At 38.8% G+C, this 19,598-nt stretch overlaps 1 protein-coding gene across 2 annotated transcripts; it reads left to right on the forward strand.

The window, feature by feature from the left end:
• The first annotated feature begins 312 nt into the window (after positions 1 to 312).
• arr3.L (arrestin 3, retinal (X-arrestin) L homeolog) lies at positions 313 to 18,918 on the forward strand. 2 transcript variants are annotated; one of them, XM_041571933.1, is made up of 17 exons: positions 313 to 343; positions 4,171 to 4,202; positions 4,958 to 4,988; positions 6,397 to 6,457; positions 6,785 to 6,829; positions 7,821 to 8,017; positions 8,109 to 8,168; positions 9,912 to 9,979; positions 11,073 to 11,208; positions 11,928 to 12,012; positions 12,927 to 12,999; positions 14,103 to 14,240; positions 14,487 to 14,570; positions 16,424 to 16,447; positions 17,924 to 17,976; positions 18,179 to 18,188; positions 18,598 to 18,918. In XM_041571933.1, exons 2-17 carry the CDS (start codon positions 4,186 to 4,188, stop codon positions 18,677 to 18,679), a joined length of 1,164 nt encoding a protein of 387 aa, XP_041427867.1. In that variant the 5' UTR covers positions 313 to 343; positions 4,171 to 4,185; the 3' UTR covers positions 18,680 to 18,918.
• Positions 18,919 to 19,598: the final 680 nt, after the last annotated feature.

Here is a 19,598-nt window from a genome sequence, read left to right on the forward strand (position 1 = left end):
TCTGCACACGTGCATAATATCTTTCCTTTGGAGCCAGATGCCCCTGGCAATGGGGATGCAGAGTCTGTCACCTCCTGAGCAGTAATGTCAGAAAGTTAAGACATATGTACCTTGCTCCCTCATCCTGTAATCCACTTGAAGCCTTTTCTTTAACATAAGCTTCTTCAGAGAGATAATTATAAGTCACTGTTACTGCTGCCTCCCCCTCCCTCCATAATAGGATTTCGGATTTCTCTCCTGTCTTTTTTTTTTTCATGAATTGGGGGGTCAGACATATATAAGCAGCAGGGACAAGGGTCACCAAAACCGTCAGTGCAACTGAAATCCAACAGGACTGTTACAGGTAAAAGTTCTGTAAGTATATCTAATGCTTTCACTATTTCTGCATATTTCAGCATTTCTCTATAAGGAAAATATAAATGTCAATATATGTTATAAATAGCCACTGAAGGCAGGGCTGTATGATTTTAAGTATTCATGTAAACATCTTTGTGCTAGTATACATTGTACAGGATATTCAGTTAACATTGGTCTTAGCACTTGTTATAGTTCTTTCTTTACTGCTATAAATATGCTTATATAATATCCTAAGTTACATTTCTCTTATATGAATCAGCTCATTGGAGTATTCTACATATGCCTCCGATAACTTTCTCTGTGTGTTGCTGGTTATAATGCCCATATAGGCTCTAAAATACTAAAAAAAACAAACAGAAATAATGGAGAATAATATCTATATAATATTGTTAAGGGAAACACTAAGCATGAAGGGGCTGATTTATAAATACTAGTGCAAAAATTGCCAACAGCAACCGATCAACAACTATTTTTTTTCTTTAGGGTAAGGGCACAGTGGGCGTTTCGGGGAGATTTAGTCGCCTGGCGACTAATCGCCTCGTGTTTGCGGCGACCAATGTCCCTGAACGACTTCCCTCACTCTTGCGCTGGCTAAAATGAAAAATCGCCGGCGCTAAGCACACGCGGCGATTCGTTTTCTGAAGTTGCCTCACGAGCCGACTACAATTGTGAAAGTTAAATGAAAGACCTTGGTTGCACAAATGCTCATTTATGGTCATGGGTGATAAACTGCATAAGCAATCAGCCATTACTTTTATTACTTATAAATAAAAGCAAGAACTCATGGCAAATCCACTTGTGCAAGTTACCCTTTCTACAAATGATGCCTATAGCCCTATCTCATAATTAAAGGGCAGGGTTAAAATATTAGTGCTATATGATGGTGCAGCATGAATAATAGACTCTTGGGAATTGAATTGAGTTAAAACTAGAAGCAAATTCTGAGTCAGCACAACATTCCTTATGGAGACAGGTGCACATTGAGTTAAAACTAGGACCTATAGAAACCTGAGCGCAGGAAGTGTGTAAAGGTGAGTAAGCTGGTACTATGGACTGTGGATGCTGAATGCAACAGCTATAGGACAACGGGAGCATTATTGCATTATTGACAGGGCTGTATTCATATATAGGCACCTGAATGCCTGTACCTAGTGAGCAAGCTTTAGGAGGATAGGCTTATTCTTTATATTTAATACACTAAATCTACTCAGCCTTCCAATGGACAGCTAAATCTGACAATGGAAGAGGGCACAGGAGAGAGCACTACATAAATACTTTTAAAGATGTAAGCAGAAGATACATTGAATATAAAGGCCACCCCCCTTAATACTTGCATATATCATTTTTAGCATATCCCAAAATTTTAATAAGAATAAACCTGTGGAACATGAAAAGAGGTTCAGAACAGTGCAGGACCTCGCACACCCTGCAGAATGAAAAAGACGCCTGGTGCACAAGGGTAGAGGCTTGGCCACCTCACAGTAAAATACAAGACAAGAAAAAACCCGATGGCACACAAGACTGCAGGAAATCTTCCAATTTTTATTTCAAAGCGGAGTGCAAATGCAACGTTTCAGAGAATAAAACCCCTTTGTCAAGCATGCTTGACAAAGGGGTTTTATTCCACGAAACGTTGCATTTTCTTGTTGAACATGAAATGAGGCCAGTGGATGGAAACCCTCATCTGGGTGTATATACCATAAAATCACTAGACAGTGCTGGTGAGCAAATGTGGGTTATTAAAAAAAACTGTGATAACTTCATGCGATGGCAATTTCTTCTAGGAAACCAAATATCTTACTTTTAGATTATCCCTATTTTGGATTTAATGTTTTATCAAGCCTAGAGAGCCAAAGGCAGAGCCTTGCCAGAGGCAGGAGAATCCCAGTGAGGCTTGTGGTTTGTTTCTGGTGATGTTATCAGCAGAAAATCCCACAGATAAAGGTGGCCAACGACTCAAAGATCCGCTCGTATGGCAACATCGCCAAACGAGCGGATCTTTCCCCGATATGCCATTAACAAGCATGGCTATATCGGGGATAATCTGATTGTTCGGCCGTATGGCTGAACGATCCGATTACGATGTGCCATCGGCTCCGGCGGGATCGGTCGGGTCAAAATCAAACCTGACCGATCGACCAAACGACCGATCTCCGCCGGACGATAGATGTCGGAACACGCCACACACGATCCGAAAATCGTACGAATTCTCGATTTGTACGATAGGATCTGTGTGTCTATGGCCACCTTAAGTCTTATTTTGTGACAGCAACACTCTTACCTGTTCTCGGCACATATCTAAACTAAAACCGAAAACTATTTAGTACACATACAGGCATAACTGAATCCCAAACATGTTATTGTAACCCACACGCACCCTTGGCTGCACACACAAGTAAATACTTAAATAAAAGAAACACCAGAATAAAGGGGTTAGGTTCAGATATTATTGCAAATATAACAGCAATTAAGGCAGAATGTTCTTAAACCTGTTGGTAAGTGTTAAATCCAATATACTACCAGCAGAGTAATGGAATTAATAGGGCAAGTTTTGCTCCAGGTCTGGTAAACCACAGGTAACCAATGGTGTTTGTGTGGCAAGTTTCCCCATGTATTAGTATTACTTCTGGGTAAAGGAACAGAAGGTCCGACCTTCCCCCATAGAAGTGAACCCATGCTGGGCTACTCAGTGTCAAAGATTTACAATGGCATCTCTGAATCACACTAAAGGGGTTTTATTTATGAACAAACCCACAGCTGTGGGTGCCCCAACATGGACACCACAGAGAGCACATGTTGATTCATTAGGGTACCGTATTTGCATCCAAACATACTGCATTTCCATGTAGGTATAAATAGCTCCTATCATTCCATCCTTCTGATTGGAGATAGGTTACTGCCCAGGTGCAAATTTTCCAATATTTATAAATGACCACCAGTGAGTGCAACTGTGGTAGGTGTAACTCTGCAATTGCCAGCAATGATGCTGGAATTGTGGAAAAACATGCTGCATTGTGGGTAAAAATAAGCATGGCGCATAGAATCCACACTTACACTTTGCACACTGCCCTTGCCGCTGTAAATGACCATTAAAGAGTTACACTTGGGGTGGTTTCTTGTAGCATCTAATAACTAATAAAGAAGGAAAAAATATGCATTGCCATTACCTTTGTAGTTTAAAAAGTATTTGCAGTCTTAGACATTTGTATGTTGAACACAAATGTCTTTTTAGCAAAATGGTGATTGGTCAGACTCTAGAGATAAATAAGGCCAGCAGTAGCACTGGACCTGGACAAATAAGGGGAAAGGCTACACATCACTATATTGGAGTATAGCCTATTGCACTTAGCGGTCAGCTTTGACATTATAGGGGGCTTGCCTGATAAAAACCCTTACACATACATGTTTGGTCTTTCCAAGCTATATAATTAGATTACCAGTATAGAACTCCTTCCCTGCACCCTTTGTTGAGGAGCCCATTATGCAGTAGCCCATTATGCAAGGAGATTTACCATGCTCGCTCTGTTAATCTAATTATCTACCTTGCAAGGCCCAAACACAAAGTACCGGTAGCTTCAGTTTCCCTATTTGCCATGTCTAGATGAAGAAATGACAAAGACTAATGATTGAGCCTGATCTTTATCTTGCAAAAATTTTGAGTTTAGTGCTTCCCTATTTCAAAAGAAAAATCTTTGTTTCATCTTTGTTTATCGCATGTGCCAACTACTCGGTCTATCATTTCCCAATATATTTACATCTTCATATTTGAATGGTGCATACATGAATTATTAATTATTTTTTTTTAAAATACAGGTTGCAGCAGTAAACATGGCAGAAAGTTCCAAGTAAGTATGCACTGATGCAAAACTGTCCTCTGGCATTTCTTATGGGCACAATGAATTCTGAAAGGCATTACCATAGGACAAAGCTGTCCAGATAGAACTCTTCATGCATAACTGTCCTGCATCTCATTAAAATTAATGGCTGTCATGCTAACTGGGAGATAGTTTGCATGTTTAATAGAATAATTCTTCCCAAATAAGGTTAGGATTTGAGGCAACGCACACAAAGAAACAGTAGTAAACTGTATAACCCTTGGTACTACGCGAGCCCCCACTATTTTTTGCACAGCCCAAATAGTGCACCGTGCATTAACCTCCCTAGTGCCTCATTACATATATATTATCACATTTCCCCCCTATTAGTTCTGTAGTTATTTCTGCAGAAAAAAACAAGAGAAAGCTCCTCTTTATTTTCTTTTTTTTTCATTGTTTATTCTTGCGCATCCTCCATACTCACTTGCTCAGATAGTAAACAAGTTATCTCTATCTTCTGTATTCACCCTCTGTATTCATGCTCACTCAGTACTTCTAAGTGCACGATTGCCTGCAGTAATACGTAACTTGTATTTATATATATGTATGTACCCTGTGCCCTGTGATACCTTGGTAAAACAATGTATTTCCCTTGTCTGGCACTTCTGCAACTGGCATCTTTCAAGTAGTCTATTACTGAACAAACAACATTTTATGCTACATAGATATAAACCTTGCTTGCAGGAAACCACAACCCCCAGGATTAATTTTTCTTGATTTTTCAGAGTATTTAAGAAGTCCAGTGGTGATGGGAAGGTAAGAACACAGAGCTTAACACATACTGGCTTCTATGCCAGGTGTCCATACAAATGCATGTAGGTTGTAACTCACATGAGCAGATTGTACGTTGATCACGTTAATGGTGATTAAACCACAGGTTTAATTGTAATCTTTAGAGAATACGTGTGGATTAAATACCCATCTTTAGATAAGAGGATATAGTTCTTGTACATTACAACTGCACATTTGCCAGTCACCTTCCTTTACCTCCAACCCCCAGAAGATGAACCTCCTTAGTGACTCTCATGTCCCATAGATGATAAATCGATAAATCGCTAGGCCAATTTCAAAACTAACCATTGCAGTATGAATTTAACTCCTTGCTCTCTGACAAAAGTCTATGTAATCCAAAACTCTGTACAGGTATGGGATCTATTATCCAGAATGCTCTGGACCTGGGGTTTTCCAGATAAGGGATCGTTCTTAAAATTAATATATACATTAAAGGACCAGACACATAAAAACTTTTTTTTAAAAAAATTTGTTTGTATTTAACGAAAAAAACCCACATTTAACTTTAAATTGGCGACAGGGCGGCAATCCATCGTGCGGTGCTCGATTTCTCCTCCCTGGCTATCTCCTATAGAAGGCAGGGAGGAGAAATCAAGCTCCGCACGATGGAACGTCGCCCTGTTGCCGTTTCTGAAGAGGAGGGCAAGCAGAGAATCGGTAAGTTATTTCTTAATAAAGACTTTGCAAATTTAAAGTTAAATGTGTCTTGGTGTTTTTTTTTTTTTTTATGTAGAAACTCATTTTTTTTATGTTACTGGTCTTTTAAATAAACCCAATTCTATCTTAATTTGGATCAAATACAAGGTATTGTTTCTTTACATTGAAAAAAGGAAATTAATGTTGAATTATTTTATTAAAGTCCATGGGAGACTACCTTCCAATAATTCGGAGCTTTGTGGATACCGAGTTTCCGGATAAGGGATCTCATACCTGTATGCCATGGCATAATATGCAGTGGAAAGTAGAAAGAGAATCGCACAGACACCGAATATGTTGCAGGTGGGGAGCGTCCCCTATTTTTTATTGTGACCACCTGTGCATCAACGTTTCGGGGGGGATTAACCCTCCCTTCGTCAGGATCCTGACGAAGGGAGGGTTAATCCCCCCCGAAACGTTGATGCACAGGTGGTCACAATAAAAAATAGGGGACGCTCCCCACCTGCAACATATTCGGTGTCTGTGCGATTCTCTTTCTACTTTCCACTGAATGTTATGACGTGTGCTGACCGTCTTGAGAAATCTGCACCACCTAAGCAGGAACATCAAAGGAAAGGTGAGAGGTGCGGCTTTTTGTACATACAGAACCTCTCTACCATGGCATAATATGCCCCACCCAATAATAACACTGCATGCTATCTTTCTCTTCTTTCAGCTGGCCATCTATCTTGCCAAGCGAGACTATGTGGACCACGTGGACCATGTTGAACCTGTAGGTCAGTATGTTAACTATTAAAAGGATGTAGGCCAAAATTCTTTATCAAACTGGTGTGCGGTAGAGCGCATGGCGGATTTGGGGGTCACAAGGGTCCAAACTTTGGGAAGGTAGCAGAAGAGGTACATGACTGACACCCCTCCACCTGTGCACCCAAGGCACGTGCCTCTTCTTTCTAACCCTAGTTCCAGCCCTTTCTTGCTTTGTTATAACTTTCTAATAAATCGTTTTTTTTTTGGGGGGGGTCTATGATTTCTTTGCAATGAATAAATAAACGTAGCTGTGTTGCAATGCCTGCGCTGAGTATGTCAAACCTCATCTTTTGCAGATGGAATGATCATAATTGACCCTGAATATCAAAAGGACAAGAAAGGTAAAAAAAAGATCAGCTACACTATGAATATGTTGTGTTCTATGGACAGGGCCATATTTCCTATATAGACGCACAAGGCAATGTACATCCCCTGGAATTTACCATAACTTGTACAGAAGTGCACTGTAGCAGATAATGATGTACTCTGCACCCTCTGAAAGATTTTTAATTGTAAGGTGAAGAGTGCAACAAATACCCCTGACATTCGAGTTCAGTAAATGAACACAAAGTGATGTCATTTTTTAGGGTATTAGTATATGACCTCTCATTTCTCTAATGATGTGGCTCATAACAGAAGTAGAAAATAAGCAAGTCATTGAGCAGTTAAAAGGGTGGTTTACCAATAATTTAACTTTTAGTATGTTTTGGAATGACCAATTCTAAGCAACTTTTCAATTGGTCTTCATTATTTATTTTGTATAGTTTTTTTTAATTGTTTGCCATTTGCTTTTGACTCTTTCCAGCTTTCAAATGGCCCCATCTAAAAACTAATTCTATGTAAAGCTATAAATGTACTGTTATTGGTACTTTTTTTCTCAACTTTCTATTCAGGTCCTCTCCTATTCATATTCCAATCTCTTATTTAAATCGATTTCATGGTTACTAGGGTAATTTGGACCATAGCAACCAAAATTGCAAACTGGAGAGCTGCTGAATAAAAAGCGAAAGAAGTCAAAAAGCACAAATAATAAAAAATGAAAACCAATAGCAAATTGTCTCATAATATCACTCTCTACATACTAAAAGTTAACTCATCCTTAAAAAAGGCATTCTACTTTTATAGCACTTTTCTGTATAACAGAGCTCTATTGAAATAATATATTATTAGAACTGATGGCAAATAATACAATAATATAATATAAATACAAAAATACAATCACAGTCAAAATTAAATGCTCAGTGTTAATAGACAAGAGGAACAAGGTCCCTGCCCTGTAAGGCTTACAATCTAAGAAGGCTCATTAAGACATTTCCTTTCTATCCTCTACAGTCTTTGTGACCCTCGCTTGTACTTTTCGTTATGGACGAGATGACCATGAGCTCATTGGCTTGAGCTTTAAGAAGGAACTGTGCTTTCTGCATTGTCAGGTGTACCCCCCACTGCCTGAAGATAAGAAGCCCCTCACACCACTACAGGAAAAGTTATCTAAAAAGCTGGGAGTGAATGCATTTCCCTTCTGTTTTAATGTGAGTAGACTATATAGATAGAATTACTGAGGGTGAAGGAGTTGTGCAATGACCAAATCAGTGTAACTAAGTCCCACCCTTTTTTTTACAGATGACCACGGATTTGCCATGCTCGGTGACACTTCAGCCAGGACCAGAGGATACTGGGAAGGTTAGTTATGGGTGCACTAAGAATAAACGTCTATTAGATAAAACTCATTCTCATGGCGAACATTAAACTGTAATTACTATGATAAATACATAGTTGTATTCATTGTCGGACTGGGATGCCAGGGGCCCACCAGAAAACCTTAGACCAGGGGCCCACTAGAAAACCTTAGGCCATGGGCCCACTTTCCAAACTATTATTCTTCCTCTCCTCACTCAACCTCTTTATTCTCCTAGTCTTTTATATCTACTTACTATATTCTCCTATTATTTTGCATTTTCCCCCATAAAGAAATAGGGAATGGCCATGAAATAGGCTAAATGGTTAGAAGCAAGAGGGCCCACTGACACCTGGGCCCACCGGGAGTTTTCCTGGTATCCTGGTGGGCCAGTCCAACACTGGTTGTATAGCTTTATTGAAATGAGCAATGTAACTATTACATAGAGTCACCTCTAAATAAGCACCCCAAAAAGCTATCTGCTTGCACAACCGTTGACCAGACATGACAGAAATGAAAGCTAGGTGATGACTCCATTCAGCAAATGTATCATGTCAGTGATCAATTCAGAACTTGATCACTTCTGTTCTGTGATCTGGCTGAGCCATCCATATGTACTTGGCCAACATTCAGCCAATCAGCTTGATAGCTCATTAGTTTGATATCCCCAATATCAGCTTGTCTACAGGGTCGGACTAGGCCAGTGAGATACAGTGAAAAAACCCTGTGGGCCTCAGCCTTTATGGGTCCCCAGGCCCAGACCCACTCCCTGTAGATGTTGCCAATGCTCCCCCACCTGTTTACAGCCGCCAGTCCGCAGCTGTACAAAGGAATGCTGTGTGGACAGGAGAAGACTCAATGCCCCTGTGGTCGCAAGGGGGGCTCTTCAGATTGCAACCCCAGTGGGCCCAGGAGACCCCAGTCCGATGCTGCCTGTCTATGGTAATAAGGATATTTCAGCGCAGCCATGTATGGACAGCTATATGCCTTCCCTTATGAATACAGAGCTGGCAAATGCAGAGACCTGTTGCTGTTCAGTATAGTAGGGAACAACTATGCAAAAACATAATAGTTTGCACCCTGCCCTGAACTTGGTTAATGAGCCTCTTATGCACAAGCCTACTCTTATAGAGTACATAGAGTAGCCCTACACACTGAAATGACAGATAAATATAGATTTGTATGTGTACTCCTTTTAAACATATTTTCTTTGCCAGGAGGATGTGATGTTCCCTTGCACAGCAGCTCGCACCATTTTCACTGGCTTCATTTGTATTTAAACAGGGTTTCTACTACAAATTAGAATACATAGAAACATGTTTTGTTTCCCTTTTAGGGGCAAGTAAAACATTGTTGGATGTACCAATTTATTAGGCAACCCCAAATTACCAGAATTGCTGATTTTGTACATGTGCCAACCCCATGCTGCTGCAAGGGACAACTGCAAACACAGCACCAATGGCACTTTACTCTTCAGCAAAGATTAAAGTGTTAGTCTTTTAAAGAAGAAACCCTGGCTCAATGTACACATTTAATGATTTTGGTGCATAGCAAATTGACATCCCCGATATTTGTTACTTTGTTTGAGCTTGAACGAAGTCAGTATTCAATATATTAAAGGATCAAATGTCTTGTAATTAGAAATCCTCTACTCCTTTTCTATAATGGTCCCACCCACTGAAAACTATTTCTGACTTTATTTGCTTTGTCCACTAAGCTTTAATTGTTAAAGTGTTTTTCCTTTTCAGAAATGTGGAGTTGATTTTGAGGTGAAAGGTTTCTGGGCAGATAATGTGGAAGAGAAAATATCCAGAAAGTAAGTGTTCATATTCTCCTTTGTGTTGCTTCCAGTGCAGGACACAGGTTACACTGGGGAGAAGGCATATATGCACTTTAACCCTTCACACAGATCCACCCATCTCACTGGGACACATCCAAGAGACTTTTTTATAGCTAAATAACAATAATATGGGTGAGTCACCTGACAATTCCTCTTTCTCATATGACTCAACTCACGATACCTGGTGAAGGCATCTAAACTCTCCTGTGAGAAAACACTGCCTAGGAAGCTTTAGCTGTAACGATCCAATCCTAGCCCCTTCTCATAAGAGGCAAACTACTACCGGTATAGGATCCCTTATCCAGAAAGCTCCGAATTATGGAATGGCTGTCTCCCATAGACTCAATTTTATCCAAATACTTCAAATTTTTAAAAATTATTTCCTTTTTCTCTGTAATAATAAAACAGTAGCTTGTATTTGATCCCAACTAAGATAAAATTAATCCTTATTGGAAGCAAAAAAAGCCTATTGGGTTCATTTAATGTTTAAATGAATTTCCAGTAGACTTAAGGCTTGAAGACCCAAATTACGGAAAGATCCGTTATCCAGAAAACCCCAGGTGCCGAGCATTCTGGATAACAGGTCCCGTACCTGTACTGGAGGCTCTTGGTATCTAGGGGTGTTACCTTTACCACTTCCCTTCAGTTTCTCTTCTACTCCTAGTCTGTAGTTCCTAACTTGGTCTATGGTTGCCTTTACTCCTATTTGTCTTTGCTTTGCAGTGATTGACTTTTGTCTGATTTCTGATTATTCTCTGCCTCCTCCTTGTCTGTACCTTCCCTCCAGCCACACCATATTCTTTGTTTATAGGTCTAGCACCCTTGCCTGCCTTTGCAGGTCTGCTAGAGACCTCATACAGTACTTGTTTGCAGCAAAGGGTCTTCCTGTAGTGAAAGGGGCTATTATAGGCAGAGGAGTATGCTGTGCTTGGCTTCATTGAGGGCCCCTGGGTTTTGCGACCCAAGCACATGTTTAGAATCTCTGTTTCACTGCTTGCAAAAGTTTTATTTCTTAATTAGAGATCAGTGCAATGCTGATATTTACTTACCTTGTACTACTGCTATATAGGAACAGCGTTCAGCTCATAATCAGGAAAGTGCAGTTTGCTCCAGAAGCCACAGGAACTGCCTCATGTGTCCAAACAACACGCCAATTCATGATGTCAGACAAACCACTACAGGTGGAGGTCTCACTGGACAAAGAGGTAAACTTTAAATAACACTTAATCCTATGTCATGGATAACCCTAACATACACACTTCTAACACCACAACTTTGCAGGGATTTCCAAGTATCTTACCTCTGTCACTATTTATAAAGGGATTCTGTCATGATTTTTATGATGTCATGTTTATTACTAAATTACACTGTTTACACTGCAAATAATTCACTCTACAATATAAAATTCCATTCCTGAACCAGCAAGTGTATTTTTTTAGTTGTAATATTGATGATCCAGCACTTTAGGATGCAACTGCTTTCTGGCAGGCTGCTGTTTCTCCTACTCATTGTAATTGAATGTGTCTCAGTGGGACCTGGATTTTACTTAGGTCTACCAGTCACCTGTTGTATAAGGGAGCTGCTATCTGGTTACCTAGATATCACTCCAACTTGCAAAACAGCAATACAGAGTGACTGAAGTTTATCAGAGCACAAGTCACAGGACTTGGGGCAACTGGGAAACTGACAATATGTCAGATTTCAAAATTAAATATAAAAAAACGGAAGTCATGGAAGGTATGGTTTAACTCACGTTTATTTGGTTCAATTCCATCCAAGCAAATTCTAATAAATATTTGGAAGGGTATAGCTATCTGGAAGGCATTTACAGGAAGAAGAGGTTAAATAGGAACATTTGTCAGAATAAATGTTGCAATGTATTTCTTTCTTTTCTGATTGCACTCATCCCCTTGTATATTTACAGATTTATTATCATGGGGAGCCAGTTGGCATCAAATTAAAAATAAACAACAACACCAGCAAGATTGTGAAAAAGATCAAAATAACAGGTGTGTGAGACCAATTTATTCATCTTCATTTAAGCAGTAGTCTAGACAAATTTTGCATATGCATATCGGTGTGACTGTATTCTACTACGATATATGTAAAAGCTGTAGCTACAACATACTTTAACTTTATTTTAGGATGAACAAATACAAATCTTATTCTCTCCCTTACATGGGAAAATACACTCTTTATCGAATCTGACCACTAACACAGTGGGCTAGATCAGTATGATCCAATCGGGTCAATGATCTGATCACAATGAGGGTCTGCAGAAACCCAATCAGTGGGGGATGCGTCAATGCACCAATACAGTCCTTGCTAAATTTTCAATCTGCCTGATTGATATCATGCCAGTTTTCAACTATGATAAATTCTGTGGATATTAGTGTTATTGTTTTTAGCAACTAGAAAGCACATTTGTTGTGAGGTTAAATTTCATTTTATCTTCTGATCGGGGCCTCTCCAAGTGGGGGTTACCAGCCAGATCACTTGAGGGAAATGCAGAAGGTGCAGGCCAGTATATTTCCATGTTGGATAGTGACCTGATTCATGTAACAAATGGAGATGACAAGATTTCAAGGTGTCACACATTTACAGTCATTCTGATAATAGACTGGTAAGTAGTTATGGGCAAATTTGGGGCGTTTTGCTTCGCTGAAAAATTTGCGAATTTCCATTTTTTGGACGCCAGCAAATTTTCGCAGCATTTTTGTGAATTTATTTGCAAGCGGCAAATCGCGGGAATTCCCCGCAAATTCGCCTATGGCGACTAAATTTGCCCATCACTACTGGTAAGAAATATGTGAGTGCGTGTGCGATTCCTTATCCCAGATAGTAATCTATAGAGGCATTCAGTAGACTGATCTTATGTTAAAATGTTATAAAAAACAATATTTCTTCTTTTGCATGGTTGTAGTGGAGCAGTTGACCGATGTGGTTCTTTATTCACTGGACAAGTACACCAAAATTGTCTGCTGTGAGGAGATAAAGTAAGTCCACAAGATGAGGCAAAAAAAAGAATACGATTCAGGATCAAATCTAATTATTCTCTGTTATAAGAACCACAGCTATATAACTATAGCTTTAGAAGAAAACTAAAACATATTCTTGCACACATTAAAGGAAAAATTCCTACATTTAGTGAAAAGAGACACATGCCCGGCCCAGGTTGGGGGGGACTCGGCTGCTCTGTCTGCACCAGGCCCCGTTGATTATAGTTCTCTCTCTCTCTCTCTCTCTCTCTCTCTCTCTCTCTCTCTGTCTCTATATATAACTAGATATGCACAATCTTAGGACTCATGTAACATGTCTCAAAGTGCCTGGGTGCATGTAATGGGCAATAATGTACAGGTATGGAAAACATGGAAACCCATTATCCAGAAAGCTCCAAATTATGGAAAGGCTATCTCCCATTGACTCCATTTTATCGAATTAATAATAAGTTTTAAAAATGATTTCCTTTTTCTATGTAATAATAAAACAGTACCTTGTACTTGATCCAAACTAAGATATTATTAATCCTTTTTGGAAGAAGAATCAGCCTATTGGGTTTATTTACTGTTTACATGATTTTCTAGTAGACTTGAGGTATGAAGATCCAAATTACAGAAAGATCCATTATCCAGAAAACCCCAGGTCCCAAGCATTCTGGATAACAGGTCCCATACCTGTTGTACTAAAATTTTTAGGTCTTAATATTAAAGCAAAGCTCGGTTTAAATAATTACTGCTTGGTGATGTTACTTGTATCATCACATCCTGCTTCAAAGTATAAGGATATAGATTAGAATTTCAGGCTCTCCAAAAAAGCATTGAGTCTCTGCCTTTAAATGGTTATGGAACTCCTCAGTGACTTCTAATATTGTGATATTTTACAATAGGGGCACATTTTTCCAATGCCAGCAAGTCAGAGTGCATGGGTGCCTAATTGGGTGCAGTTGTAAACTTGTAATTGAAAACAAATATCTAAGAGCATTGCAAGCTGCCACACATTACTACATAGGTCCACAGTCTTATTCTCATCTTGCACTTTTTTTTGCGATGTTAGTCTAACCTTTTATTGTACACTCTCATATATTTTTTTTTGTTCTCAGTGAGACGGTCGCAGCAAATGCCAATTTCTCAGGGTCATATTCGCTGACACCGCTTCTGGCCAACAACAAGGAGAAACGTGGTCTGGCCCTAGATGGCAAACTGAAACACGGCGATACCAACCTTGCATCATCTACAATGTAACTATAACTTACCATATTCCTTATCTACTAGTGGTTCAAACTCTGCATAAATCGCCAGCTAATTGTTTGTGCAAAGACAGTACGTTGACTCGTGCATACACATGAATGTAGGCCTGCGTTTTCTGTGCAAAGTACAAGGCTAGAAATAAACTATAAAAATATATTTTATGTAGACAGCAATGAAGTGCGTAATGAAACAAACTTAATCTACCTTATCTGTTTCCCATCATCGTCATCTCTTAGCCTACGACCAGGGATGGATAAAGAGGTGCTAGGAATGTTGGTGTCTTATAAAGTTCGAGTCAGTCTGGTGGTGGCCAGAGGAGGGTACGTAATCGGAATTCCCACATTTATATATGTGAACATCTACAAATCGCAAGGGGTGGGACTTTTTGTATAGATAACATACACAGTACATAGTAGAGCTGATATCAATAAAACAGTAATAAAACAGGGTGTTGCATTTTTAAAGCAAACCAATGTTTTTTTCCACCAATAGTAGGGCTTTCCACATTCCAAAGATTTCAACTCTGTAATGGACAACGGTTGAGTATATAGGGGTTTTGATTGTCACATTCTCCTCCCAGAGCTGATTGTGCTAATCAAAATTCATTGCTCTAAAGATGTTACTGCATCCGTAATGAGAATTCTCCTTATTTTGTTTCTGCCATTTGTTCTTTGGTATAAACATGTAATACAATGATATATTATGTCTACTTGAGGTAAATGTATAACGTAGCGTTTTACATTTTGATATTGCATTATAATAAGTAAGTCTACTTAAAGAATAAAACAAAAATAAAAAAACTTTACAAACATAGCACCATTGTGTCAAGGAGTCCTGGGGGCAGATTTACTCAATGGTGAAGTGGCAAACGCTAGCGTTACCACCGGCAGGAACATCGCCAATTTACTAACGGGCGCAGGGATCACTTCGCTATCGATTGCCAGGCGACAATTCGATCTGGCGAATGGACGTTACTCTGCAAATTCAATGAAATGCGGATTTTACTGAACGTTACCTCTTTCGCCAGCTCAGACCAGGTGAAGTGTATAGTTCTTCCTCAATCTTCTGTTACTTACATCATATTTTTTAGTGGAAAAAGCTTCTAAGTCCAAAAAACACTGGCGTCTTTTCTTTTTTCAGAGTGATAGCCTGCAAAAGTCCTTACATTTTTTTTTGAGTAACCGGGTTCCCCATACATTTTCTAACATATGGAACATTAACTATACAGAGGGCTCATGTGTAGGGCATTATAACAACTCTATTTTCTTTATTAAGGCTTCCCTGGAATTGTGTAATGTAATGTATTTACTGCAACATATACGCCCATTCAACTTTAAATTTCCTGACCTCTAGCGAATTTGCGTCATGCAGAGATGAACGCTAGCACATCTTCACTTTCAATTGCTCACAATTGGCGAAGTAATGCTAGCGAAACGTCACCATCGTTCGGCACCCACGACGAAACTCCACACTCCAGTGAATTAGCGCTGTTTGAGCGAATTTTCGCCTGCCAAAGGCAGGGTGCAAATCGGACGATGGCAAATTTTCACCCTCGAGTAAATCTGCCCCCTGGACTGAATTTTTGGAGAAAGAGAAATATGCAATACAAGGTTACAGTTCAGTGCATCATTCCTAACATTAGGTATATGTCACATAATGGTTAGATTTGTAATATCAGTGAGTAAGTTATTTTGATAGCAACTGTCTGGTAGTGGGATCACAGTGTCTGTAATCCAGCCATGGTTGCCAGATTTTTATTTGGTATCTTCTTTTTAAAAGATGCTTTTTATTACTTTTTATTCTGATAATCCTTGAAAGGCAAAGTAATACTGGCAAGGTCTTAAGGCCTCCATGTATGTGGACAGTCAAAAGCGGACATGCAGTACATGGTAAAGACCAAGATCTAGTTGTATATTAACCATATCATGTATCATGAGATTTTCATTTGTTTGGGCTATACAGCAATTTCTGTATAGGAAGCACTGTCTGTAGCTTGGGATGAATGATTTATATTCTAAAACACTCAGCATCACCATCAGTATATTATCTAGAGACAGCCCTGGTATACTCACGGCATTACCCACTGACAGCAATGGCAAGTTCTAATCATTGCCCAGTTTCTCACAGCTGTTTAAGTCACTGTAAATCTTACATCTTCTCTTTGTCTTTACAGAATTTTGGGAGACCTGACATCAAGGTAATTACAGAATAATAAGTTGGCATATTACCGGTGCAAAGGATAACCATGAACATGCTTTTATATAAAAAAAAAATTATTCGGGGGGGGGAGAATAATGTACACAAAGTTAACCATACCCAGAAGTCTGTAGTGAAGTCAGAGAAAGGTTTTTGAGCACATGAATAAAATGAGTATATTATAGTAAGATCAAAGATCTCATTTACTTAAGGGGATACTGTCATGGAAAAACATGTTTTTTCCAAAACACATCAGTTAATAGTGCTACTCCAGCAGAGTTCTGCACTGAAATCCATTTCTCAAAAGAGCAAACAGATTTTTTTATATTCAATTTTGAAATCTGACATGGGGTTAGACATTTTGCCAGTTTCCCAGCTGCCCCAGTCATGTGACTTGTGCCTGCACTTTAGGATGGAACTACTTTCTGGCAGGCTGTTACTTCTCCTACTTAATGTAACTGAATCAGTCTCAGTGGGACTTTTACTATTAAGTGCTATTCTTAGATCTTCCAGTGAGCTGTTATCTTATGGGTGGGACCTGGATTTTACTATTGAGTGCTGTTCTTATATCTACCAGGGAGCTGTTATCTGGTTACCTTCCCATTGTTCTGCTGATGGGCTGCTGGGGAGGGAAGGCAGGGTGTTGATATCACTCCATCTTGCATTACCGCAGTAAAGAGTGATTGAAGTTTATCAGAGCACAAGTCACATGACTGGGGGCAGCTGGGAAATTGACAATATGTCTAGCCCCATGTCAGATTTCAAAACTGAATATAACAAAATCTGTTTGCTCTTTTAAAAAATGGATTTCAGTGCAGAATTCTGCTGGAGCAGCACTATTAACTGATGTGTTTTGAAAAAAACATGTTTTCCCATGATAGTATCCCTTTAATGGCTCTAGCAACTTTGCAAACCAGATATATATATATATATATATATATATATATATATATATATATATATATATATATATATATATATATATGTTGCAGTTATGAAACCAGCTCAGTATCAGTATCAGTTACAACCCACACATTTAATGAAATGTTCTGGCAGCACATGACAGATCAATTTTGTACTCTTTAAATGTATTTATACTCCTTGTTGTCAGCTTCTTTTGATTCTAATAGTGAATACATTAAGGGAGATCTGTTTTCACTTAATGAAATTAAATAGAATTGTAAGCACATTTCCTATACACTTTCATAAAACACTTTTAATAACCCTAAAGTTATTTCTAAACGTGACTGCTGTTTATATCTTTGCAGTTCTGAGTTTGACTTCTGAAACGACGGCGGTGTTAGATAATTTAGCCATATTTGCTTTGGGAAAAAATTGTAAGCAGCATTAGTAAATTAGCGGAAAAACATTTCCCCCCCCAATGACAGGATAGCACAAAATTCAAGGAGTTATCTACATTTGTACCTGGTATTATAAAATGTAGCTTCTAAGTATTCAATATGTTTTTACTCTTTAGTGATGTGTCGGTGGAGCTGCCATTTACCTTGATGCATCCCAAACCATCACCGGGTGAGTATATTTAAATGGCTTAATTTATCTTATACATTACACATAGCAGGCGAGTACTCTAGCTATAATACTTTTTGGAATTTTTTGGTGCATCACTAAGACTTGACAATAGAAATACTTATATTTTGTACTTTTGTATTTTATACTTATATTTTGTCACCATTTGTTGATGCTGCGACACTTGGACACATGGAACCTACAGACCAGACAAAGTAAGTAAAAGGATTTTTTTTTAATTTTAACTACAAAGTCATGCTTTACTCATACTGGATACTATTTTGTACATTATAAACCCTACCCGGTGTGCCCATAGCCATGCCCCTACTGAAGCTCTGTACAGTGTCTGTACTAGGGCAAGAAATAGAGGCAGAGCTCTAACACTGCTTGGTACCCCATACTCCAACCAATAAAAGAAGTGCTATAAAGATACAGGAACCCTAAAATATCTCTTATCTCAAGTATCCAGACTTGCCCATATCTCTGATCCTGCTGTCTGATCTATTATATAACTGAAAGAGCGTACTAAAAGAAGCTTTTGAGTAGATCAACTGTTGCATTCTTTTACCCCTTCTTGTTTAATATTTGTTGCTATACCTAATCCTGTTGTGGCTTACTCTGCAGCATCGAGGATGTGGTGATAGAGGAATTCGCCAGGCAAAAGCTACAGGGAGCAGAGGGTGAAGATGACAAGGATGATGCATGAAGCAAAAGTAGCAGCTGAAACGCCGGCAATGCAGATTTGGATATGGGTTGTACCATATTGCACTGTACTTTAACACTAGTTTTTTCCTGACATATAACCTTGTGAGTGTGTGAATTGGTTACTGGTCCATCCATATGCATACTTGTTTACTTGTGGTATGAGATGTGTTCTGTAGGTCTAATAAACATTGCCAGACTAATACTTAAAAATAAACAGTAAATAAAAAATCTTGCTATGTCTTTCAGCCTTGTATTCTGCTGTTTCTTCAGAGCTTCAGTATCTCTCTATATCAACTGGAATAATTTAATAAAGAAAATAGCACTTTTTTTAAAACTGATAACATCTGTACCTCCAGTGACAAAATTTAAGGGTAGCACATGTTAAAATACAATGCGTTACCTTGATTTACCTGGTTGGAGGGCCTTCAACATTAATTCTTGAACGTTATCTCCTGGGTAGTGTTCATAAAAAAATCTAGGGCATAGTGTGATTTTTCACTTGCTCGCATCGCCTTGAAGCCCTAGGAATTAATATAAAAGAATTTGAAGAGGTCTATAATTAAAGAGAATCACATGACATCACATGATATGTGCATTAAATATGGTAGTGATAAAGTGGCGCTCAAACTGTAGATCAGGATCAACCAATAGAACTTGATCTTCTGACCAGTAGATCACAGATATTCTTGGAAACATGCCTGAAGTTATGATTTACACCAATTATTTTTTTACATATTTGTACTAACATCATAAGATAAGGGAGGCCCTGTCCAAAAGTTGGACATTCAACGGGAGCCTTGGCCATAGACTGGATATTCAAGAGGAGCTTGATCCAAAAACGACGACTATTGTAATATTTCCCATTCTTTAGTGTAATGCAGTAAGGCATAAAATAAGGCAGATTACATTAAAAAACCACA

The sequence above is a fragment of the Xenopus laevis genome, chromosome 8L (assembly GCF_017654675.1).
Source record: "Xenopus laevis strain J_2021 chromosome 8L, Xenopus_laevis_v10.1, whole genome shotgun sequence".
Classification (NCBI taxonomy): Eukaryota; Metazoa; Chordata; class Amphibia; order Anura; family Pipidae; genus Xenopus; species Xenopus laevis.

Excerpts from the sequence above, each read along its gene's own strand:
- arr3.L (XM_041571933.1), top strand. Across the intron at positions 6,458-6,784 it reads GGACCATGTTGAACCTGTAG|ATGGAATGATCATAATTGAC; the intron begins GTCAGTATGTTA and ends CATCTTTTGCAG. Across the intron at positions 12,013-12,926 it reads GAAAAAGATCAAAATAACAG|TGGAGCAGTTGACCGATGTG; the intron begins GTGTGTGAGACC and ends GCATGGTTGTAG.